The 26,964-nt window shown below is 42.4% G+C and overlaps 1 protein-coding gene across 1 annotated transcript in view; it reads left to right on the top strand.

Annotated features, from left to right (window-relative positions):
* The window catches only part of thsd7ba (thrombospondin, type I, domain containing 7Ba), a 235,165-nt gene that overhangs the window by 161,113 nt on the left and 47,088 nt on the right, over window positions 1–26,964 (top strand). The window contains exons 14-16 of the mRNA XM_080786436.1: window positions 4,520–4,711; window positions 15,169–15,438; window positions 18,727–18,905. Of these exons, the coding sequence (XP_080642562.1) occupies window positions 4,520–4,711; window positions 15,169–15,438; window positions 18,727–18,905 (641 nt within the window). The remainder of the gene's footprint in view (window positions 1–4,519; window positions 4,712–15,168; window positions 15,439–18,726; window positions 18,906–26,964) is intronic.

Below are 26,964 nucleotides of genomic sequence, written 5' to 3'. Positions count from 1 at the left end.
GATAAGGGGTTTAGCACTGACGAAAATAAGGCCCTACATTTAGTAGCCTAATAGTCGAGAAGGCGCAGATGCAAAGATATAATTATAGGTAGTAGTACACAGTACAAGCTGTGTTACTGTATAAGTGATGATCGAATAGAAACCTGGCTAATGTTTAGGAGGTATAGTTGGAAATGAGATGAATGAAGTCTGAAGAGTTTTTTCACACTGGTGGGAGGTCGTTCTATAGCTTGGGATCCATACATGAGGGAGGCTGCTTGGACGAATTTCCATATTCTAGCTTTTTGTGTTATTATATCATACAGTACATAAGGCATTAAAAGAAGCTTCTACTAGATCTTCTACTTTAGCTATATTTGAATTTGAGTCCTGAGAAGTAACAGTTTTGGACATATGAGGCTTCCACCCGACAGAGAAGATATGCTATTGCACGTTTTTCCTCTTCACATTCCAAATCAGGGCGTGCAGTTGTAATTTTTCTCTAAGAAAACAGGCAAGCGCATATGTTTTTCTTCCCGTGCTTGACTTTAATCGGACTTGAAATACTCTGTTGCAGCTGTTTACTCTGGTAGGACTGATACATGTGATTCAAACATCCTCCCTCAGCAAAAAGAAAACCAAAATGAGATGCTTCCAAAGATGTATTGTATTTGTAACGTCCTGTGATCTATAAGCCTGTGTCTTCCACTTTTATGTTTTCTTACCCCTTAACAACAGTACCCTGGAGCACACTCGAGCTTCAATTAAGTATTGTTTCACAGAAGTCGCTGTGAGTGTGTAGGTGCAAAACAATTAAAAATAGTTTGAAAGAAACCTCTTCTGAGATGCAAATGAGCAAAGGCAAGTGAGGTGCTGTGCAAAGACTTGCTTCATCAGCATTCGGCAGAATAAATAGGCCAAGATAGTGAGCTGTAAATTGCACCCAGTGAGGCGGCAAAAGGCTCGTACCTCGGCAGAATGCAAGTGGACAGAGAGTGATGGTCGCTCAAACAACGCTACACTGCCGGATCACAGTTTGCAATGTGTGTAGGCAAGAATTTATGGCAGGCATTAGAGGGTATTACCGCCTTATTAATAACTTCCAGCTAGGGCCTGACAGAGACCCATGCTCTCAGTCCAACAATTCACTCTGAGTTGAGGGTTTGAATTGTTGAACGGTAGATCCTCAACAAGCAATCATTTCAGAGTGCTTATCGGAATGTATGAATGCTAGATGAAGCCAAGGCACACAAGGATCTTGGCCCAAATAGTAGGAATCCTTCCTAATAGAAGCTCTGCTTTTTACAAAACCAGCATGAACCATGGTCTGATTAAAGGCTTATTTTCATTTCAGCACATCTTTCTCCTTTTGCAAGATGCAAGGCAGGCTGTGGGAGTGAATGCTAATGTCAGACTTCCAGGAGTGAATGAGATACGGTATCATTAATGCACATAGTGAATCTGGTGTCAAACAGACTGTGGACAACAAACAGCCATGTTCACGTTGTTTGACAGGAAGTTAGCAACATCAATCAAGTTTACGATTGATCGGAGCAATAATGAGCGATCAAACAGCTTCTCACGTGACTGACCCCTAACCTCTGGTTGCAGTAGCAACGATGTAAGGACGTGAAAAGATGATTTGAGTGGAAACGTTGGTTGCATTTGTAATATGGAGGCTGTTGAGCGGGAGCTACTGTGGGTAATGGCTGTCAACAGACAGGGGACCTGATTAAAATGTTACAATCTGGTCATAAAGAGAGCGGAGCTCATAAGGTTGACAGGCATTCAAAGATCAGGAAAGGGCTTAGTTGAGGGGATGGATATAGTTCAACACAAGGTCATTTTAAAGAGTCCACGGCACAAACACTGTAACCTTTCTAAGTAATTGCGTAATTAAACACAATCCCTGTCGGCGGCGGTGGGGGTAGTTAAGGATAAAAATGATAACGATTCAGAGAGAGATCATATGAAAGGCCACATGATGGAAGAGTAGGAAGAAGCTGAAATAATTGTGCTAAAAATGGATGGCTCACAATTCCAAATCAAAATGTCAGTACTGTCAGCACTCACACTGGGGCCCGGCTAATAAAAGACAATGAGAGTGAATGACTCATTCAGAATGAGTGTGTGAGTGTGAGTGAGAGAGAGAGAGAGAGAGAGAGAGAGAGAGAGAGAGAGAGAGAGAGAGAGAGAGAGAGAGAGAGACACACACACACACACACACACACACATAGAGAGAGAGTATAGCTTAAGTAGGCGGAACTGAAAACCAACAAGGGAAAATAGGCGTGTCTGTTGTGAGGTTAATATTAACGGATATTAGCTGAGCAACTATACCTTTAGATGACATTGAAGCAGGCAAAATGTTTGAAAATATATGTAGCCTACATTTTTTAACATTATGATGATTATGCAAAATATTTGTAATTATCTCAAATAATTTGCGATTAGGCGATTATTGTGACAGGCCTACCAGCAGAGCGCTTTCTGTCTGCGTGACTTTGAACATCAATAGAACATAAGTGCGTTGACTGTGCTCCAGCCTGCCCTCGTGATGCCTTAAAGGGATTTTGTATCAAGACCGCCTACACACACACTCCCAGCAGATGTGCAAAATACACAGTGTTTTCTGTCAGAGGGCAACATTTAAAAGTCAAATGGGAATCAATAGCATGTTTGTGGATCAATGAGCAGGGTGGGTGGACATGGGGGTGGGGGGTTTCACGCACCCAGCATGTCCATGCAAGCCCCCAATATCTGCTTTTGGTTGGAGTAGGATTCTAAAAAAATATGTATTATTAGAGACGGATGTGCCCCTATTGGGCCTAATGTATGTTCCGTACTCGCATCTGTGACATGATTTATATTTCGTCGCACAACGAAGTATATCAGGCTTTATGGTGACATATCTCTTAACTTCCCCGTTTGACTCACACTTAAAAAATGACAGTTCTGGCAATTAGGGAACTCATTTCTTTTCAATGCTTGGCAGGACTACTGATTATTCTAATTCAAACCCCATCCTCTGCTGAACAAGTCTCTTGCGAATATATTTCCGTTCGTTTTTTTATTAGCTTTGCCGTTCAAGAAATTCTGACGTACTTATTTGTATTAATCCTGCCCTCTGCTCTCAGGCTTTTGTTATCTGCATTTCTGCTCCTTTCTTTAGCTGCTAGCAATTTTGACCAAACATATTCGGTAATTTTTCTGTTCCACTGAGGGACTTGGAAAGTTTTTACAAACACATGTAGTAATGGTTATTGATTGATTGATTGATTCATTGATTCATTGATTCATTGACTGATAATTATATTAGACAATAAAAAACAGTACAGGTTATAATCACAGCACCGAAGAAAGACCTTGGAAGAAAGACCCAAGGTTAGGGGCCCAGAAGTCCTCAAAGGCACTAAATTGGACTGACTGTTCAGTTTGACTGCTAGTTTAATGACTTCTACATATCTTGTGCCACCTCTTACCCCTTATCCCTAAACTTATTTGCCATTTTTTACTATTTTGAAAAACATTTTGTTTGTTCAAATAGCCAATCTACAAGCTCACAACGTGTCGATGTAGCTCGGCTAGTTGAACATTTTTTTTATATTTTTCGAGATAGTAAAATATGATAAAGAAGTTTAGGGATAAAGGGAAAGGCACGCCCAAGATCGGGGCAGAGGTGCCTGGTAATTTGAAATAAACCACATTATCTTACTGTGTGCAACTATTTCAAACTGATTCTGGTATCAATAAGGCTCAATCTAGTTTTTTCCTTTTTATTTTTTCTATGTGACTACGTAGGTTTCACAGTTAAATATTGTGAAAATAGCAGATCTACAAGCTCACAACGACTCGCAATTTCTTTTGCCTCTTTTTTGCATTATTTGACAATTTGGCTAATGCTTGACCAGTTTTTATGGTTGATTACTTTTGATCTATCAATGGTCTTATTCCATTTCATATTATAATTTAAAAAAATAAATCATCTGGGGACACCCTCAAAATCATGTGGAGACCCCCATGGGGGTCCCAACCCACAGGTTGAGAACCCCTGACCTACTGTAGCGAAAAGGCACTGCACCGAGCACCTGCTATGACTTTTACGTGTGCCTAGCGTTTTCTAGCTGAAAATCTCAGAACTTTTTAGAAAAGCACGTTCTTTCTCAAAAACCCACTCACAGTATAAAATCTCCTTTTTTGATGATCGAAGCGCTGGGATGAAACTCCTCAGCAGCCGTGCCAGCATGTTTGTTTTTTTGCCAGAGAAAAACACAATTTGGACACATGCGCTACAATGTTTCAGTATATAATGTATACGGGAGCCAAAACTGTCACTGGTGTGTGCAGATTCTTTTGCAATTTTATGTAATCATTTAAACCGGGTGTGAACAAGCACACATTAGGAAGATTATTCTGTCCCTGATGCAATGACAGCCTGGTGGTGGTGGTGTGTTATGGCTGGATGAAGATCTGAGCCGGTATTGAAGTGAAGATTTTCTAATCAGAGTGACACGCCTCACCCACTTCCCTATGTCTCCAGGACTCAGCTGCGTGGGAGAAAGCGAGGAGCTGGCCGACATGACTGCGTGCCTGAGGTGGGCTGGCGCCTTCCCCACCCAGATCAGAAAGTGCCGGGTGGCCTGCAGGGACGACTGCACCCTGACCGGGTGGTCCAAGTTCTCGGATTGCGTCGGCTGTGGCAGCTCGCGGTCACGCAAGCGCTCGCTTACAGGTAAGGGGGGAGTCGCCCTCCCACTCGCAGACACACAGACAGACAAGTCTTCACAGGCACAACACCCATCTCTGCCAGCGCAGAGGAAAACGGATGATGATCACAGTGGCTAACCATACTATACCATACAAAAAATTGACCTTTCGTTCTTTAGTTATCGGCATTTGAATGTAATAAAGCTTGTTTTCACCAAAACGCAATCTGGAAAAAGAAATCCGAGATAGATGCCTTTTTATAAATCCTTTAGCGTTGGAGTGGACGGGCTGTATTTTGTTTGGATCACGCGATTCTCGGGTGTATTCTTCTCTGGAAGTCGTAGCATCAATCATAGGTTTTCAGTGATTACACTAGAGCCGCCCTCTAGTGTAATCACTGAAAGATGATATGATATGAATAATGAGATTTACAGCGGCCATATACGTTGGATTGGAGATGATGTAATCTTACGTCAATGGCAGGCAATGTGTCAATCCTACATACAGGTTGCTCTTATAATATCTCTCTCCACCTCTTGTCTCGCAGGCAGAGTCAATACATTGAGTGTGTAGCGTACGGGCAGTCTGCTGCTCCTATAGTAAAGCCTTAGTGTGTCCTTGTTAAAACAAAAGGACACTCACTAGAGCTCATAGAGCACATACACTGTCACAGCTTATTTACCTTTTGCGAGCCCTTTCCAGCACACTTGTGCGGAAACGTATTCCCTGAACAGTATAGTGCAGTGCTAGAGGCATACTAAAATAATCTCCCTGCTGTTCTCCGTGCAGCATCCACGACAGAGTATATACAGTATGGTGCAGTTTCTTCTGCCCTGGCATCCATAATCCAGTCCAACCTCATTTCCTTGTTCTGTTTCTCTCCGCAGCCCCAAAGTCTGGTGTCAGACCTAAATTAGGGCCCTGTGCAGCTTGTAATCCCTTTATTTCAGTGCGTATGACAAAGACTGAATTACACACTAAAACAGGCTGGATAGTTTGTCTTCATGAATATTTGATCAGTTGCCTTAGGGGGCTGTAGTAAACATACACTGTCTTCATCTATAATGCTCTTAAAAATGTACAGCATTAAGAATCAGCCCGGGCTTGTTCCGTGCTGTAGCGTAGTTTATATTTGTGATGTACTGTATACTCATGTTCATTGGGGCAGAATGGTCACGGTCAGTCAGTTTCTCAACTCTCGCTGGCCAACTTTTTTTCCTTTTTATTCCAATACTTTAGCCTTACGTTTCCTCTGTCAGGTGAATTGATGGGCAGAGAGAACATACTTTGGGGGTTTAAGCTAGCCTCGGGAACGTTTTTTTTGTAACCAGACATGCTAGCCTCAGACTGTCAGACCTTATTATGCAGCAACACGGCTGTCCTGCATGCCCAAAATCCTCTTGGCCAACATACATATAGCACATGAACCTACAATGAAGTATTTGACAGTTTAATTTAAAGCATGCCGTTATTGTCTTTTGTGCTATGAATTCAAGCCCGTCAAACCAGTGCATTTTAGTAGCAGACTCAGTGTTGTTTTTGACAGTAAATTTAGATTTTTGTTTTAGTCATAGTCTTTAATTTAGTTTTTGTCACATTTTAGTCACCTGGAATGTTTTAGTCGACTAAATATCATAAGATTTTAGTCGAAATCTACATTTGATTTAGTCAAACAAATGTATTTTGGTGGGCCTTGATGCCGTCGTAAAGAAGATAGCCGATCTACATTCCCACAACGCGTTGCAGCACGATGCGTTGTGAGCTTGTAGATCGTCTATTTTCAGCATGCAACTAATTGTAAAATGATCATACTGGATCTCTTGTCCACTAGTCCCTTCCTAATATTATTTGTTGACAAAATTGTCAGTATATTTAGTCTTAGTTTTAGTCATCATAGCTTAGTTTTCATTTAGTTTTCGTCAGTGAAAAAAGGTAGGCCTAGTCAAAAAAAAAATTGTCTTGGTTTTAGTCAACGAAAACATCACTGGTAGCAGTAAGGATCACCTTTTTTGTAATCATTTATGTATGTATTTACTATTTACTTTGTTCTTGAAAAAAGTGTGTCGGAAATGAATGCCATACATTGTCATACTACATATCACACAAATGAATGCCATACATTGTCATACTACATATCACACAAAATGAATGCCATACATTGTCATACTACATATCACACAAAATGAATGCCATACATTGTCATACTACATATCACACAAAATGAATGCCATACATTGTCATACTACATATCACACAAAATGAATGCCATACATTGTCATACTACATATCACACAAAAGTAAATGAATGCCATACATTGTCATACTACATATCACACAAATGAATGCCATACATTGTCATACTACATATCACACAATATGAAATGAATGCCATACATTGTCATACTACATATCACACAAAATGAATGCCATACATTGTCATACTACAGTATCACACAATATGAAATGAATGCCATACATTGTCATACTACATATCACACAATATGAAATGAATGCCATACATTGTCATACTACAGTATCACACAATATGAAATGAATGCCATACATTGTCATACTACAGTATCACACAATATGAAATGAATGCCATACATTGTCATACTACATATCACACAAATGAATGCCATACATTGTCATACTACATATCACACAAATGAATGCCATACATTGTCATACTACATATCACACAAATGAATGCCATACATTGTCATACTACATATCACACAATATGAAATGAATGCCATACATTGTCATACTACATATCACACAATATGAAATGAATGCCATACATTGTCATACTACATATCACACAAAAGTAGGGAAATAGCAGATCTGTGACTCTCGTTTGTAGATCTTCTTTTTTGTTATTTATTTTAAAGTGAAAGTGCTTAAATCTGTCTGTTTCTTTAATTTAAATATCTAAGAAAAGAAAAGTATTAACAATAGATTGTGACTAAATAACTACATTCCAACACAGTTTTTATTTTGTCTGTCTTTTGGACAGAAAGTTTTCGTAGCTCCAGTGGTTATCATTCCCCTAAATCCCATTGAGCTGCAGCATGTTGCGCAAGCTGACTGGAGGTATGTTGTTGCTCAGTGTGGGTAAAAGCTTTGAAAACATTCACACGGGCGAGTAAACAGAGAGTGTACCTCAGCTCTGGAATAGGTAGAACTTCATTGGTCCCTCAGGGAAATTCTGTTTCAGCTTCACCCAGATGATGGCTGCTCAGATGGTCAGCTACTGATGCCAACGGGTGGTCAATAATAATCAGTAATAATGTCCAAAACTTGTTACTTTTCATAAATTCGAAACAAACTGTGTTACGAATTGATCTAGTTATTATTTAGTCACAAGCTGTTGTTGATACTTTTCATTGGTTCAATATGAAACCCACAGACACTTAAACCCTTTCAGTTTGACTTTCCGAAATTCTCAAAACATAAAAAAAAAAGCCCAGTCAATATGTTGGAAAGCGGTGAACAGTGTAGGCAAGTTTTACCAGGCGTATACCTGCCATTGTAATAAACTTCCGTCATTGGGCTGAGCCAGTTTAGTGCTAAGCACATTCAAGATCAAGATGTCCCAGAGCAGACAAGTCAAGGTCAATTTCTCTGAGCTTTCGCCAAGCTGCCAGATCACAGCTAGGGATGGACAGAGAGGTCAGGGCAAAGCTCAGTAACCTGAGGGCTCGGTTGTAGATGTAGACTCCGTTCCAAGACACGTGGATATGTGCAGATGTCAAATGGAATCATGATGGGAATTACTGAACAATGAACGTACGGATTTCTGATGAGTAGTGATGCCGAAGTGTGTTAAGCCATTAAGACCTGAGGCCGATTCTGCAAATGCCTTCTAAATTAGTAGTTCTAAAACTTTTGGCCGTGGACCCCCATCTGAAAATGTTGTGTGTCAGGGACCCCCCAGAAGAGAAGATTTCTGTTGATGATCTTTCTAAAAATGTAAAAAGAAAAAAAATGCAGATGTACAAGCTTACAGCTCAGCATGAAGTGACACGCTTGTAAACTTGTATATCTGATATTTTTGAGAACCACTGTTCTAAATCCTAATTGTTATGTAGCTAAAATCTAAAATCACACAGATGCTTTCCCGGTTTTAGTGTGTTAATTCTCTGCATGAGCGGACCAGGATGGAAGGGGGTGGTGGAAGACAGTTCAGGGAGCAGCTCCATATTCCATTCCATTATTTATACCCTATCTCTGTTTGCGACTGTTTAGCTGCTGCTAACATGCCTCATGCGTGTGTTCAATGCTCATTTGATGCTCATTTCCATATTCAAAGATCGCCTGCTGTGAGCACGTTCTGCCACTGATTTTTTGTAACGGAGGGCACTTGATTGCTGATGTCTTCATCACCCCATTGAGCCACTTGACATGAATCTGACACCATCATTAAAGGATGTGTATCACTGGTTTCTTTCTAGGCCTGAACATTTTAAACATCAGGAGACCACAGGGGGAGGTAAATGTAAATTCCCATCAAAGGGAGGTTTTCTTTTTTTCACCTTTTTCTCCTTTGTTTTAGGCTTTTCTGCCTTTATTGATATAGAGCACCGAAGTCTGACGTCACTTTCAGTAGAGGGCGTCAGTCCCCAGGTTCATGTATTTGTTTAGTTGCATTGAAATCGCCATAGGAGGATTTTTAGATTGCTTCATATAAGAACTGTGTTTGAAAAATAAACATGTCACCCCGGCCGCTTCACTCATATGGATATGAAGAATCAACTGACTGAGAGAAAACGCTAATGTTACTGCTGCTGAATTAGTTAGATTTTCGCTAGAAGCAGACTGTATCATATATGAGTGACTGACTGTTGCAAACGATACAGAGACACCTCCCTGACAATAACGCGGAGACAGCTTGTTTATTTTTGGACCACAACGCTTATAGTAGACGATATTAAGATCACCCCATGTTATTCTCCATAGAGAAATTACTTCCGCGAACCAGGGGAATCGAAGGGATGAGCGAGTTACGTCAGGACTTCGGTGCTCTATAGTATCAAGTGAAGATGGACAGGAAAGAGGGAGAGAGAGAAGGAGACTCGGGGAGAGACATGCAGCAAAGGTCGTCATGTACGGGACTCGAACATGTGACGCGCTGTCAGGCCAAAGCCTATATGTGGCATGCGCCTGGCCCTGGACCACTTTGCCAGTGGGCGGCTGGGCGCCCCATCCTTTTTCTCCTTTGTACATATGGGGCTCTATCTATCTTGCGTCAGGGGCACTTTACCTGTAATTTATGGATTTAGCATTGTATAAGAGGTGTGGGGACAAGATGACGTAAATGTTCCCTTCATTGTCAATGGCATTTAATGTTTGTGTTGCGGACATTTTGTGGGGACAAAAGCGCCCCTCAAAAATACGTGGTAAATAGGGAAAACAAAAGGCGAGTTATGGCAGAGAGACACAGATTGACCCTGGAAGATGCATGCAGACAAACACACATATCATGGTAAAAGTCAGATTGTGTGAGGGCAGGCAGCCGTCAGTCAGCCTTGAATAAAGATAGCAGGGGATTTATCAGTGAACTAAAGTGTCATCTAGTGGAAGTACTTACTTTAGGATTCATGGCGGGCTTCATGACCACATTTGTACTTTTGCTGTCATTTTTGTGTTGTTTTATTTCAGTTAATGTGTATTTTTACACTAAATTAAGCTTTAATATCAGGGCCCAATATGACTATAGTCTACTCTACACTCCGGTGATTCTCAAACATTTTTATTTCAAGGACCTCTGTATTTGGCCACATTCGAAAAGGTTTTGTACTAGAGAGCTAGTAAGAGGAGTATAAGAGGAAAGTTGTGATGTTAAAGGTGCAGTAAGTGATTTGTTTATTCTTAAATAAATTCTTAAATATTATATTCTGATTTCATTGCTATCGTGTTTGTTCAGTAACAGGGTCTCCCCATCCTACGCTCTTCCGAGAGATCTCAATATGGGCTTATTCTGCCTTATGCAAAGCGTGATACCCACGGAATGCTAAAAAGATGTACAATGTTTGCAATAAGGCCCACTTCTGAAACACACAGAGGGACAGATGGAGCGCACAGAGGGACTTCCTTCGGAAGTGGAAAACACTCTGATTCCAGGACAAAGAATGCCAGTTCATAAGAGTGGTTGGACGGGAACAGGGTACAGCGGGTCTCTCTCTCTCTCTCTCTCTCTCTCTCTCTCTCTCCATCTGCCTCAGGTCAAGGGATTCTGTTGGCACTTTATTTGTAGGCCTACAGTACACAAGTGAGGTGTTTACTTTAATTATGATAATTACACAGTGCTTTGTTTATCCCCTGGGTAATATAGTTCAATGCAGGAGTGATCTCTGAGCACTTTAGCTATATAGATACTACACTGCATTATTGTTGTTGCCGGCCCTATTATATCAGTATCATAGTTGCAGTAATCATAGTCTTTTGACATGTTGACAGTCAGTAAGCACACATATTTTCATTTCAGTTGATTTCATAAGCATTACCCTGCACCCCAGAGCTCAAGGTGTGCGTTTACTCTGCACATTGCCTCATTAAGGTTCAAGGTGTGCGTTTACTCTGCACATTGCCTCATTAAGGTTCAAGGTGTTTATTGTCACATTCAGGCAATATAAGTAAGTAAGCAAGCAGCCTTGGTAACCGACGGTCTCCGAGCCATGCCTTTAGATTAGGAGCTATATCTCCTGTTTCTGTAGCACGAGGCAGCTTGATTTACTGTACAGTACAAGTACACCCCCTGGACATGGTGCTAGTATGTCACATGATGTACATGTACACCCTAGGGGCATGGCACTAGTATGTCACTGATGTACAAGTACACCCCCTGGACATGACAATGTGTCATAATTATGTGACATATTTTGTCACATATACTGTATGACACATTGGGTATGTATCCCAATCCAATGCTAGATCCTCCTGAGTGCCAAGCAATTTACCATTTTTATAGTATTTCACCCTGCCAGTGAACCGCCAACCTCCCTCAGGGCGGACACTCTAAGCTGAGATGGTATACAGGCAACAGCAGGCAGTGCAAATCTCCATACGTGACATTCTGTTGCATTGTGTACTGTTGAATCATGATTCTCCAATTATGCAAATGATCCAGCTTCCATGCGGCTAACATCAAACTGTTGAACAAGACATGAACACCGCCTGTCATCAGGCTGGTCTTGGTCTTGGATAGCTGTTGACACTAAGGTCTCAAAGGCACTTGAAGTACAGATCATGTTCTACTTGAGACTGTCACAATCAGGGCGGCTGTGGATCAGGACTCAGAGGTAGAGCAGGTTGTCCAATGACGCTGGGTGTCAGTACAAAGTTTCATAGTTAACTGTGACGGCAGTCTCCTCTGTGAGAGTGTGGAGGTCGTGCGGCTGTTACGAAGGCTCTCCACGTTGGGACCGACCTCATGACTACATTACCTGAATACTATGAGCAGGGACCGACCTTCGAGACTACATTACCTGAATACACATATATGGGCATACCAACACTGACATCATCTGAATATCCATATATGGGCATATCAACACTGACACATCACTCACACTGACATCAGACTTGCAAAAGACAGTTCTCACCAAACCTCAGATGTCAACCTGCTCATGCTTAGAACACTACCGTACTGCTGGGGCAGTTCGGCGTGTGCATGCATCCGCCTGGGTGACGTCAGATTGCTGGGCGGGTGAGTGACGGGGAAAGTGGGTTAGGTGAGAGCCTATTTGCACTTGCCCATCGGGCAACCTGAAACTCCAGGCATTCAGGCAGTCGGGCAACCGTTAGTGTCAACCCCTGTGACAAACTGTTTTACACCTGTACAGTTAGCTGTGATTCTAATCTTCTCTCCAATATGTCTGTGTTGTTGTCACGCTGGCCAGACCTCATCAAACCCTGTACACTCAAGACACTGCCCCCGCTGCCACCCTTAGATATATGGAGCTGACCTGTTATGACAATCCTTATGTTGATCTGACATCATCACACTCAACTCAAGACACGCTCCATATATGCCCAGTACAGAATTCATTCCATATGTTGATCAGACCCCCCATGCCAAAGCGCCAGCGCTTGCTCAGCAGTCTGTCGTCGCCCATGGGCGGTTGCGTTCACGCGACCTCGCCCTAAATGTTTATACTTTGGTGCACTGCACTGCGTCACATTTTTTCACTTGAGAATGAATGTTATTTAATTTAAACTAGGATTCCTCTCCCCTCGCCCGCCGCTTCACCGAGCAAGTGAGATGGGGTCGTCTTATCAGCCGAGCCCACGCGAAGACGCTCTCTCACAATAAGCCTCTCAGTGGATCTCCTCAAGCCTGAATAGTCTCTTTTTGTTACAGGCTATGAACTCCTTGAATGTAATTTCTGCAGCGAATGCCAAGCGTATTGTCCAATGTGAGTGGCTCACGGCGCTGACACAGTCACAATCTTTCGCACATTATTCCGGCGGCGTCGGTTTCCGGCGTTGTCACAAGATATCCGTGGAATACCGAACACAAAACAAAATCGCTGTGATATTGGTGGTATATCACTGATGTCTAAACAAGAACAAGGATCAGTGTGTGTGTGTGTGTGTGTGTGTGTGTGTGTGTGTGTGTGTGTGTGTGTGTGTGTGTGTGTGTGTGTGTGTGTGTGTGTGTGTGTGTGTGTGTGTGTGTGTGTGTGTGTGTGTGTGTGTGTGTGTGTGTGTGTGTGTGTGTGTGTGTGTGTGTGTGTGTGTGTTTTAACTCAGGGAGACTTGGAGTGACAATGCCTGCAAGGAACACCATGTTTTCTTCAGATCAGTAGCCTAATCAGCCGCTATGCTAATAATACTCAGCAGCTGAAATGGACAGGACTAATTATAAGTACACAGAAGTGAAGTCTGTTGAGCTGGCATTAATAGGCACTCTGATAGCGGCTCTTTAGTGTGAAATGCATTCATTTCGCTCCTCATTAGAGCGCAGATAAGGAGAGGGTATATACAGCAGTGCTTGATGTGTGGCCTGGTGACCATTTTTCCTCCGCTGTCATACACTTGAAATAAAGGCTCAGACAATGTGGCCCTGGCCATCAATAGTAATGGAAAATACGCGGTGCCGGCAAGAAATCATGACGAACGAAATGGAGAAAATGTAACAGAGGGGAAAGAAAAGGTCAACGATAAAGAGTTAGAGTTAGAGAAAAGAGCTTGTGTGAGTTAGGCAGGCAGACTTTCCTTCATATTAACTTGTCAAGTCTCCCCTGAAATGAGCCTTGAATATTTTTCTTTCGTCTACAACTCTACACGTTCAGAATAGGCCTACACATGAAATTCTCATTCAATTAAACAAAAATAATCCACCGCACTTGGGTTACAAAGGAAGTACATGACCCAGAAAATCTTATTTCAACTCAAACCTTTTAGAGCAACATGGTGTGTGCAATGTGCGCCTTTTTTAACTTCAGGGATTTTTTTAGACATAACACAAGTGGGTTCCCTGAGGACACATCTTCAGTGCTCTCATAATCATATGCTCCATATCTTCCTCGGTCTCTGCACGTCCACGCAGCATGGGCGCGAGAGATGCTTTTTGAAAGACAAAGTGAGGATCAGCCAGATACGGGTGAATTTTGACTGTGAATAAATAGTGTTACTTCACTGAGCTTCTCCCTTTGACAGGGAGCCACTTTAGTCTACACTTTAAGCTTTAGTTGTTGATTTTTCCAGTGTGGCTCTGCATCTGCAAGAGACCAATCTTGTTATATAATACTAGTCTATGGGTCTGTCTGTGTATGTCCCACTCCAGAGCTACTGTAAATGCACAATCACAAACCACTGCACCAGTGTTGCATTGCTCATTGCACGCAGTACCACATTGTCCCCCGAAAGGCCTAGGGAAACCCATTGGGACATTTGGCATAGGAAGCCCTCTTCCTTGTATTTCACTAACCAATAACAGTGCAGAGGCGTGTCGCTCCATATTTGGTGACGTCAGTGTTCTCCGCTGTTTTCTACCGGGGAGGTAGTCTGTTCTTTCGTTTTTGTGACCTAAGGAAATAATATGTTGAACACATAACACTATTCACTATTCATTGCGGGTGCAGTATACTTAGTTTAGACAGTATTTGGTTTAGACTAGTCATTGCCAGGTTAGACCAGGCATTAGTCCTACAACTACAACCTATCTCAAACCCTCACCCTAACCCTAACCTCCCACGGGGCAGCACACCTAAACCTAACCTTAACCCATGTCTAACCAATGACTAGTCTAAACTAAGTATGCACCCCTTCATTGCATGTTGTTTTTGCACTTGTCCTAATGTTGTAACTGCACTCTGCTGTCCACCAAACCAAATTCCTAACATGTTTACATGCCATGGCAATAAAGGCTTCTGATTCTGATACTGATTCGGAACAATGCATGGAGCAATGTCTCTTTATTGTCTGTTGTACATGGAAAACATGAGTAGATCTGGTTCGTGTCTCTTCTGTCAGGCCGCAGTAAGAAGAAGGAACACTGCCTGAATGAGGAGCTGCATCCGCTAGTGGAGACAGAGGCCTGTCCCTGCCTTGATGAGTTCCTGTCCCAGCCATACGGCAACTGGTCGTCCTGCATCCTGGCGGAGCCCCCGACGCTAGGCTCCCTGCAGGGCTGGAGGAGCCAGCGGGAGGTGAAGGAGTGTGGCCAGGGCCTACGCTACAGGGCTGTGGCCTGCGTAGACCAGCAGGGACACCTGGCCAGACCAGTTCTCTGTACCGACTCAGGTATGCCTCATTTACACTGGTCCGTAGTCTCCTACCACATTTTTGAGTGGTGCAACCACTCCAAGGAACAGCAATGTCTGTGACGTTAACCCTCCCACCTATGTTACTATGAGCACGAGTATGACTATTAGCACCAGTAGGGGCGCTGTTGCCAGAAACAGAGAGAGAGACAGTGCAGCACTGTTGCCTGCTAATGAGAGAGAGGAGAGGGGAGTTGCACCACTCAGTTCACACGGGTGTGATTTATTAAGCACTTCGGTGGTTCTCAAACTCATGTCAAGGACCCCCACAATGATATGATGTATTTGGCCGTGAAGCAAAGGTTTTGTGCCAGGGATCCTCCGGAAGAGAAATTATTCGAACTCTTTCAATATAAAAAAAAAACTATGTACGCTGTAGCGTGGCACGAAGTGACATGATACAGTATGAGCTTGTCTATCTGCTGGTGGTTAAAATTATTGTGATGCTACATTAACCCATTTAGACCTGAGCTCGATTCTACAAAATGTCTGCTAAATCCTACCAGTTTTCTGAAAAACCTACTATATTTCTATCATCTGAAAATATGTTGTTCCAGGGACTCCCTGGAAGCAAAGATTTGAGTTAAAAAACGCTCTGAAAGAATATATATTCAAAGACGTGTGCCACATTTTCACGATTCTTCAAAAATAGCAGATCTACAAGCTCATAGCGTGGCACTCAGTGCTTGAGCTTGTAGATTTGCTATTTTTCAATAGCTAAAGTATGCTTAAAACACCAGAAGGGTTTCCCGCCCAGAATGTGTTAACACATTAACACGCAAGGGTTTCAAGTCGTCAAAGACTACCTGAATGCTATGGGCAAAGGCATGATGGTGTGATGACAGTCTGTAGGCAGTATCAAAGTGTTTATTTTAAATCCAGGTAGAGCCAGAGGTACAAAATCTTCAAGCTAAAACTGTCATCAAGGAAGAATACATTTCGGAGTGTAGCAAAACAAACCGTGAATGAAGTGAAAATAATACTGCCTGAGGTGAAATGAAGTGAGTGAAGATACAGTAGAATGTGATGGGATAATTATAGGAATAAGGGACAGGACAGGTCAGATGAATGTGGAGGACATACTGTAGGGCCTTCATCCTACTCCTCCCCCCCATACTCCCTGCTGACAGCTAGGTGCCGCCCCCAGCCCGTAGGAGCAACGTGTAGTGACAAATATCAGCTTCCCCGCCCACCTTCCCTCCCCCTGAACATGGGCCAATTGTGTTCATATGAGCGTTCGGTGACTATGAATCCCTAGAGGTGGTGGGCAGGTACTTTACCACTGTGCCACCTGAGCGCACAAATAGCAATGTCTGATTACTATTGTATAGACAACTATTTCAGATTGTGTCTAGTAAACAATGTTGTCATGCAATGTTAGGTGCTGTATGCTGACATCAAATACATTTACTATGACTGTCACCTCCAATGCCATTTTGCATTTTAGGATTGGGGAACATACGGAGCCAGAAAGTCAGATGTAGTCCCCTAGTCCTCCAGATGTAGTCCCCTAGCTACTGTACACATCTGACCTTCTGGCTCCAATATGTGCTTGAAAATTAATCAATAAAATGGTTTAATCGATTCTCCATTTCACAGTAAGCCAGTAGAGGAATTCAAGGATATACTGTAGGTGTGATTCATTCATTTTTAGTGCCAGTTTTGGGCTGCTGCATTTTGGATCACCTGAAGGACATTGAGATACTTGACAGAAAAAGGAATTTTGCAATAATCTTGGCGGGATGTGGAATTCGAATGTGTGGGTGGCCGCTGCCAAATTCGTTCCGGAGAGAAAGTAGCCTAAAGTGAAAGAAACACAATTTCCTCAAATTATTTAATAATGTATTTCTCCAAGGTTAATAGATTGTTATTGAAAATAACAGGCAAATAACACAGCCATTATTCGCATTCAGCTGCAAAGATTTTGTAGACATCCAATTATGGATATCCAACAAGCAGTCCGCCTCCTGAATCTGCTGTTTGGATATCTGGGGCTCCATTTTCGTCACCGCTAAACCCCTTATCCCTAAACTTCTTTGCCTTTTTTTTTTTACTATTTTGAAAAACATTTTTGAATAGTTCAAATCGAGCATAGCCAATCTACATTGACAAGTTGTGAGCTTGTAGACTGGCCATTTTAACTATTCAAAAATGTCTTGCAAAATAGTAAAAAAAAAAAGGCAAAGAAGTTTAGGGATAAGGGGTTTAGCGGTGATGAAAATGGAGCCCCTGATACCCTAACCCTAAACCATCCACATCAAAATAGAAGCACATATTGAGGGTGTGAATAATGACCCAACAGCAGCATATTTGAATAGATATTAAAGGGCCAGTATTAGAGTCAGTTTTTCCCAACCTTTTCTGGATCAGGGCCCACTAGGAAATCTCGAAAGTGTTCACGGATCCACCCATCTGACCACATAACACGACAGCCATTTCAGTTCGTCTTTAAGTAACCCAACATTGGTCGTTTTATGAAGCGGTAGAAAAGAGGACGCAGACAGATGGGTTTTGCATAGCTCAGGGTACATTCTCTTGCATATAGTAAGCCTTTTATCTGTGTCTGTTAACGGTGTCGTTATATAGCTCTTTATCCCAGGGAGATGAGTGGAACCAGGGCTAGACTGAGTAGGAACATAATGAGTTGACTTAATGCTTATCCATAAAAGTATATGTCTGCTTCAATCAGTGGAGTGGTTTTCCATTGTGTATTGAGCTAGATTTCAGGTAGATTTTCCAGATGGCAGCAACAAGGCAGTCATGAGGCAGGCAGGCACCCTTGCACTGATGATGGCCTGGCCCAGATGTGAATCAGAGTGCAAGCAAAGGAGTGTCTCTGTCTAGACTTTATTATTTTCATCTGAGCCCCTGGTCCACCATGGAGCCCTGACTGAATGGCCCTGCGTACGTCCATCCGTCCGTTCACACTCATTTTGTCAAAATATTGCTGCTGTCGGTTGGAAACCTTGTATGTCCAAAACCGTTACTTTACAGGAAATGGAGAAAATAACCTGTGTACCAATGGATCCAATGTAGTTATCCAAAAATTACTTGTGAGCTTGTAGATCAGCAATTTTTTGTTACTTTTGTGTGTGACACTAGTATAACAAAGTCATATACTACAGTGAAAATGTACAGTCCCTTTCTAGAAGTGTGGAGTAAAGAAATATAATATTTGTCTTTGAAATGTATGGATTGGAAGTCCTAAGTGAAGTCCGCTACTGAAGTGAATGCACTTGATGGTTCTAATGTCCGTCACTGATTCCAGGGTACCTGGTGGATCCGTGCCACCTGGCCTGTCCCCTGGACTGTAAGCTGAGTGACTGGTCAGCCTGGTCGCCTTGCAGTGCCTCCTGTGGCAGCGGCCTGAAGACCAGGTCCAAGTGGCTGAGGGAGAAGGCCTTCAATGGGGGCCGGCCCTGCCCCAAGCTGGACCTCAAGAACCAGGTGAGAAAACGACCCTCTGCTTTTATTTTTAGACCAGTGGTACTCAAACTCTGGATCCTTCCCTCCTATATACAGCTTTTGTCCCCACACGTCTCAATATATGCCATTGACAATGAAAGGAGAAATTATGTCATATGTAGACGAGCAAACGAATCACATACAGCTTTTGTCCCCACATGTCTCATATTTGCCATTTACAATAAAAATAAAAATAAACTGAGGTCATATTATGTGCCTCAAAAATGATGTAAATTTGTGGCAACACAAACATTAAATGCCATTGACAATGAAGGGAAAATGTACGTCATATGTAGACGAGCAAATCGGCTCATCAATTACATAAATTCAGTTGTTGATGAGATGATGTATGATGATGTATAATGATAAGAGCTCCCCTCACTTCACACGGGTGTGATTTTTTCCTTACATAATAACATAATAAATACAGACAATACAGTACAAAACAATTAACACCCAATAACATTTCACACCCAACATAGAGACAAGAACGGTACATACAATTATCTTTGAGTTAACGCTTAAAAAAGTGAGAAAAGAAAAGGTTTTTTTTCTCATTCCAGGGGTCCTTGAGTGGATCCTATTAAACATTGGATATTTGAAAATATAGTTTGTAAGTACATGTAAAGACTGAGAGAGTTGGTGGAAATGGAATTACAAGGCCAAACTAACGGTAGTGTTAGTGTAAGTGATATTTTATGGTTACAGTCAAACAGTCAAAGCTCTAATATTCAGATAGTAATCACTGCTAATCACTTCCCGTCTCTCCAGCTCTTTAATAAAGAGAAAACACATTTTCAGGTGTGTTGGCAATTTCATCCAACCAGGAGACCATGAGACTCTGGAAACCCATTTATCAGTTTGAATTTTAGTGTTTCAGTTCCAGACAGTTTTGTCTGCCCATTTCTTTGTCATCACTTCCAATTTCACTAGTGTGTGTGTGTGTGTGTGTGTGTGTGTGTGTGTGTGTGTGTGTGTGTGTGTGTGTGTGTGTGTGTGTGTGTGTGTGTGTGTGTGTGTGTGTGTGTGTGTGTGTGTGTGTGTGTGTGTGTGTGTGTGTGTGTGTGTGTGTGTGTGTGTGTGTGTGTGCGCGCGTGTGTGACAGGCTGGAGTTATCGTAGTCTGGTCACATTTCAAAGTCAAGGTTTATTACCCATCAGTTCGTGGGACTCCTGGGCATTCCCATTTGCTCTTTGCAGTTCTTGGAACAGATTCCGATTCCATTGGCTTGCCAGACATGTTGAGCCCTCTCCCTTGACGTGTATGCAGAGAGGTTGAATTAAGAAAAAAGGAAGGCGGAAACATGGGAAAGTGGACAGATGGGAGTCTTTTGATATTCCAGATAGTTGGGGTTTTATCTCCTTGCTCTGAATATTTCGTGACAGCTAGCACATCTCCTGTGGGGTCATGCTTTAAAGAGGGGGGGAAATTGTTTTATGAATGCTGCCTGTACGCTTGAACGAGTCCAAAAGGACACTTTAGTTTGTAGAGGTCAGTATGCAGATGAGGCGGCGCTCGCATGAAATATACTCCAGTATATTCATGTGGAGATCTGTGTACGGATGGTTAAGTGCCTGCTAACAAGCTTTATGTGCCCCCTGTTGTAGTGCGCAGTAATAATAACCCACTCCACCCGAACCAGGGCTGGATGGCTTCAGCTAATATCCTCATGGATTTATCCAGAGGGGTAGATGAGCACTCATTGTTGTTAACAGGGCTGGAAATCACCTCTTAGTTTGAAATACATCTATCCAAGATGTAGGGTATGCGGACATTACTGTGACTTGACTTCTACTCTAGTTCAATAAACATAGCATGGCTTGGTCTATGACCTCTACTCTAGTTCAATAGACACAGAGTGGCTGGGCATATAACCTCTATTCGTTCAATTGACAGAGTCGCTGGGCCGATAACCTCTTTTAAATCATATGCTAAGGACGTTAGTTAAGGTGCGAGAAAAAAAAAAAGAAACCAGAATCATGGAAGGGTGCATAACAGGCAAGGCAACAGGCCGTGGTACGTGTCGCTGAGGTTGGAGCTTGTGGATGTGAGATGAATCATTACCATTCCTAATGTTGAGCCTCACCTCTCACCAGAGCTCAGCCTTTCTTATCATCACACTGTGACCTGCACTTTGGTCTCCATCTCGCCCCGCTCCTGCTGGCAGATGTTTCCTGTTTAGCAGCCGCCAGAAAATGACTAGTCTGATAGAGATGAAACCCATCCATCCTGCTATTGCATGGTCGAGAGAGCAAGATAGATAGAGACAGACGGAGATGGAGAGAGAGGGAGAGAGAGATAGGGTAGCCGCCCTGCCGTCATGAAACAATTATGTTAAAACGGCCACGTTATGCTCGATTTATACCAGTGGTTCTCAAACATTTTCATGTCAAGGACCCCAAATTGATATGTATGCATCTGAAAAGAGTTTGTGCCAGGGTCCATAGAAGAGATTTATGGAAGAAAAACGTATCTAAATCATTCAAAACTTTTCAAACCTTTTGTCCTTTTCGATATCTTTCTGAAAGATAGCTGTGATCTTGTAGATCTGTAATCTTTGAAGAGCCACCGTATAAAATATGGATAAAGTGTTTAAAATGCTTTAGCTAATACCCCCCCAAAAAAACCAATCAGACGATTCAGAGCGCTGCTGCTCAACTCCTTACTATTACCAAGAAAGTGGAGCACATCACTCCAGTTCTTAAATACTTACGGCTCCCTGTGTGTCAAATAATTGATTTCAAAATACTACAAATTGCAAGCCTATAAAGCTTAGGGCGCAAATGCATTTCTGATCTTGTGCGATATCATGAACAATCCAGATCATCTGAGATCTGCTTTCTGTCCAAAAAATAAACATGGGCAGCATTTAGTTTTTATTAACAAACTCTCAGAAAACTGCAGGTCTGCTGCCATTTTAAAACACAACTAAAGACCTTTCTGTTTGCAGCGGCCTTTGATATACTTTTCTTATTATTATCCAGCTTTTAGTGTATGTTCACAAACTTACTACACAAACTAAATTAAATTCCCATTGACAATGAATGGAAAATATAGTGTCTGAGCAAATAGACATATAAATAGACTAAGCTACCTTTGATGCTTTTGTGTAACGCTGTACTATGATCAAGTAAGGCAATAATTAGGCATTAATACGGGGAAAAAACACAAAAAGTTAAAATATGGAGGTAAGAGATTTCGATATGCATAGAGTGACTGAAATTAGACTGAAATTATATTTGCTCGACTATATCATCTGACTTCCGCAAATGGAATGTGACACTAAAATGTATTGTTAACTATTTCCATGCGTTGCAACAGACAGTGCACATTGTCCCCTGTAGACTTGCCAGCAAGTGCCTCAGCCAGATAGATAGTTAGTTATTTCCCTCTCTGTGTGTGCCTGGGGCCCTCTGCTCTGCTCCACAACCGGCCCTATCATGTGGAGAACATTCTTCCTGTCCACCCTCAGCGCTTCTCTGCCATATGGCCACTGTTTGAGAGAGTGTGTGTGTGTGTGTGTGTGTGTGTGTGTGTGTGTGTGTGTGTGTGTGTGTGTGTGTGTGTGTGTGTGTGTGTGTGTGTGTGTGTGTGTGTGTGTGTGTGTGTGTGTGTGTGTGTGTGTGTGTGTGTGTGTGTGTGTGTGTGTGTGTGTGTGTGTGTGTGTGTGTGTGTGTGTGTGCACGAGCTAGTTACAGTAGCTGGCATGGAGCCTGGAGCCTCTTGAACCAAAAGTTAACCAATAGCATCAGTAACCCTTTCCGAAGCGTTCTTTGCGCAGTGAAATCCTTACAAATGAAAACACAGAAACTTGCTTACAATACGCACACCTGGCAACCCTGCTTCCCGTCTTTCTATTGCCTCCACACACTACACACAGAGCTACGTTCCACACACACACACACACACACACACACACACACACACACACTCACACACTACACGGTGATTTGGAAAGGAATCACACAGAGCGCAAACTAAAGAGTACAAAACAGAATGTCACATGTGTGCAGTCACAGTGTGGGATAGTTTGGTTGTCGCCGGCTCAGGTAAGAAGTGTGTGACACTACTGTGCTTTCCTATGACACGGAGAAGACCACCACGTCTTCACTGGACAAACACTTTATCCAACCCTTCCTTTTTCTATCGGCTGTGTCCAACAGTCGGAGATTATGAGGCTGGGGGACACTCCTATTATGAGCCTCACTACAGTATACAAACTATTTACCCTATCCGCGTGTGAAGGGCACAATAATGGGTTTAAAAACACAGCTGAAACATGAAGTGGAGGCTGTCAAATCCCGCAATTTCCTTCTTCACATTGCCGCCACAACGCAATGTGGAGTTGAGCGGACCTGTCTCTTCTCTATTGAAAAGAGACAGAATTTAATTGCAGAATCATCTGGATCTTATCTCATGTGTATTGTATTGTATTGGTGAAATATAAACATTGGTAATCTGTGAAATCTGGCATTGGTCAGGCTCTACCTAAAAGCATTGGCAGCCACCATTGTTTCTCCACTCGACACTCATTACATACCGTATTGGGGTGGAGATATTCACAGATAGTCTCCCCACTCACTGCCGTGTTTGTATCTGTCTTGACAAACAGTGCTCCTACATTACGCCCTCCCCCGAGAGTCCTTTACCATCATATCCTCCTATTTACGGAAGACAACAAAATCAATACGGTTTCCATTTATGCCTCTCATGATGCTTCCGAGTGTGCTCCAGCATGGAAAATCGTCCGTGGCCGGCCTGGGGTAAATGAGATGAACCGCCTTGATGGCTTCTGTCAGTTGATGATGGTGCTGCATGGTGTTGTTGTTTCATGTGAATGGCACACAGAGATATGTTCTCCTTATGTGTTTACCCAGCTGAGCACAAGTGCTCATTTTCAGCAAAGCCCTGCACAATGACACACGCACACACACACACACACACACACACACACACACACACACACACACACACACACACACACACACACACACAGAGGGAGCTGACCAGCACAACCAGTCAGCCACGGTCTTATACTGTTGGCCACTGAGAAGCTCCACTGAAGGCTGTAGCAGTTGGGGTTTCAGTGCCTTAATTGCTCAAGGGCACTTCGGCGGTGTTGGGGGATCGAGGTGTGGGTGGTTGCACTCCTCTAACCTTTAGGTCACCGCTGCCCTCTATATGGGGATGTGTGGTACGTATGAACCTCTCTTCATCAGGGACACAGCCTCTGTGAACGCCTGATCTGTACTTGGTTGGTGCGTGGGTGCAGCCGTGCACCAGAAATAGCTGACGCGTTGTGAGCATATATAATAGAGACGTCACCGGACTTCTCCTCTCATTCACTTGTATTGAGTTGCTCACCCAGTGCATGAGGTGTTCTTCCGTGTTGGAACAGAGTGCATTCTGGGATTGGTATTGGGCCATACATAAACGCACCGGGCCCCCATACATGTTCATGTATGATATATGATATGATATAGTACTGGAACATAGCGTTCACGTATGGAGCATAGCGCGTTCACGTATGGCCCATAGTGCCATGAATAGTGCCATGGCCCATAGTGCAATACCACTTTCGGCCACCAAGTCCATTTTGCTTCAACGTTTCCTCTCGTGGTCGGGCCTTGGTTGTGAGCTTGTGCATCTGCTATTTTAGGTGCATGGCACCCATGCATAGCTAAGTATATATATATTATTATTTTTTGTATAATATTCTAAATCAATTAGTCTCATTAACCATTGGCAGCCCTATTTTATATTGTTGTACAAAAATAGCCGATCTAAAAAAAGAAGCTTGCACTACGTAGAATTGTGAGCTTGTACTAACTGTATATATTTAAAAATATATATTTATTTGATTAAAATCAGTTACTTTGATGTATAGTTGCACCTCACACAACATTGAACATGTTGTGAGTTCTGGTAAATGTGTTACTCCACCTTCGCTGCTGCACTTAGTGTAACTGTTGAGATGTAATTAGTCGTCTCAATGAATGGTCCATCTGCCAAAGCACTGTCGAGGGAGAGAAAAATTAGACATTCTGGTTCAAGCCACACTCATCCCGGTAGTATTCCAATTTCATAATATCCGCATTAGTTGGCAATTCAAGGTGAAAATGTTTAACCCATTTAGACCTGAGTTAAAAACATTCACTTTGAAAGAATATATATTCAAAGATTTGCGCCACATTTTTACGATTTAAAAAAAATAGCAGACCTACAAGCTCAAGCTTGTAGATCTGCAATAGTTCAATAGCTAAATTATAACATAATGTTTAAAATACCAAAAGGGGTTCCCGCCCCCAAAATGGGTTAACAGGAAGGAGAAAATGGCAAGTGCGTTCGCAACACAACACGTTGTGAAGATCAGCAATAAAAAAATAAGCTTTTACTCTAAAATATACTATTTTATATGGTGATATTGCTACTTTAACTAAGTCACGAATCTGAGTACTTCTTACACCACTGAAACTTGAAGAAGAAACATGGTACGAGAAGATGCCAAACTCCAAAACACAAGGGCAGAACTTCCAGTGATTCATTGGTACTCCTTTGGGAACGATACGAAAAATGTAATCACCGCTTTTTCCCATCAAGCTCTAAAATGTCTTTGCATACAATGAAATAATTTTTTGTCATGTCGAGAGATGCAGCCATTCAGGATTTATCCACGCACTTTGCCGTGTTTACGAGAAGCCCATCAAATCTGACATACTGTGTGCGCTAGGAACATATATTCCATGCAAGTTTTATTCTCCGGAATTATCTTCACGTTGCTTTTGCTTTTTGCTAGGGCGCTATAGTGTCACATTCAAAATATACAGTCTGGTATATAAACCATAGCATTATCATACAGCAATCATTCAGGGAAGGTTTATGTAGCTTGAATGATGGAGATCGTCGCTTTTGGGCAGAAACCTCTTATCTCCATTATTATTATTATTTCATAAATGACAATGAATACTTGATCATTGCACAACATCACACAAAAGCATCAAAAGTAGCAGATCCATAAGCTTGAAACACATTTTGAGCTTGTAGATACTTAGCCTATAGGTAGTATAGCTACCATTGTTACTTTTGAATTTGAATCCTGAAAAGTACCGGTTCTGGATATATGAGGTTTCCACCTGACCGACAGAGACAATATGAAACATTGTAATGCTGCCAGACAGGCCATATCGCCTATGCAATTCATCGTAGAATTGGTTTACTGTAGATTGAATGTCTCTTTAAAGCATGCTTGATTTGTTATTTTTACACCTTGATTTGCTCAGGTCCTTAAACTCCCCTCTTGTCTGTGTGCTTCATAGAATGAAAGGTTTGTGCAGTCAATATTGGCGGCAGATCTCACTAAGGCCAATGAGGTGTAATTACTGGAGAGTAGCGCTTCTATAGCCCCTCCAGGCTCGGTCCAAACAGCAAGCTGTCTCTCCGCATTACAAGCGGCGTGAATCTGCATGTTGTTCAAGTGCTCTCTCTCTCTCTCTCACTCTCTCTCTCTCTCTCTCTCTCCACACCAGGCAGAGAGACAAAATGTGGTTCTTTGGCACATATCCAATGTTGTCTCCCGTCCCTCCAGTCAACCAGATGGGCCACAGCGTTTAGTTCAAATGCGAAGTTTGGCTTTAGCCCCTATGCACTAATTAGAATAACAAAACTGATTGAGTGTCAGGAGGGAGGGAAAAACAGCAAAGCGTGCCATATCCTCGAAGCCTATATCCCAAACATAGATTGTTTCAGATGCCAGATGCCTGCACCACACGGCAAGTATAACCTTATAAGGCTACACTTGGCAGAAGTCTGCTAAATACAGTAGCTACTTGTTACTGCACACAACTCTCAGCGGGGAGAGTTGGGTGGGAGGAATAGGAGTAAAAACAACATATTTGTATACATTTATTAACTTTGTTCATACATTATAGGGGGTCCCCTGTAGAGTTTGTTTGGAGTAGTATTTCCGTAGCTTTTGGTATGTATACTTCAGATTGTCTTGTGGGCATTGCATTTCTGTACTTTTCCCCCTATGATGTAATGG

The sequence above is a fragment of the Protomyctophum bolini genome (assembly GCF_963924005.1).
Source record: "Protomyctophum bolini genome assembly, chromosome: 16".
Lineage (NCBI taxonomy): Eukaryota > Metazoa > Chordata > Actinopteri > Myctophiformes > Myctophidae > Protomyctophum > Protomyctophum bolini.
This window is presented reverse-complemented; position numbering and strand designations above follow the sequence as displayed.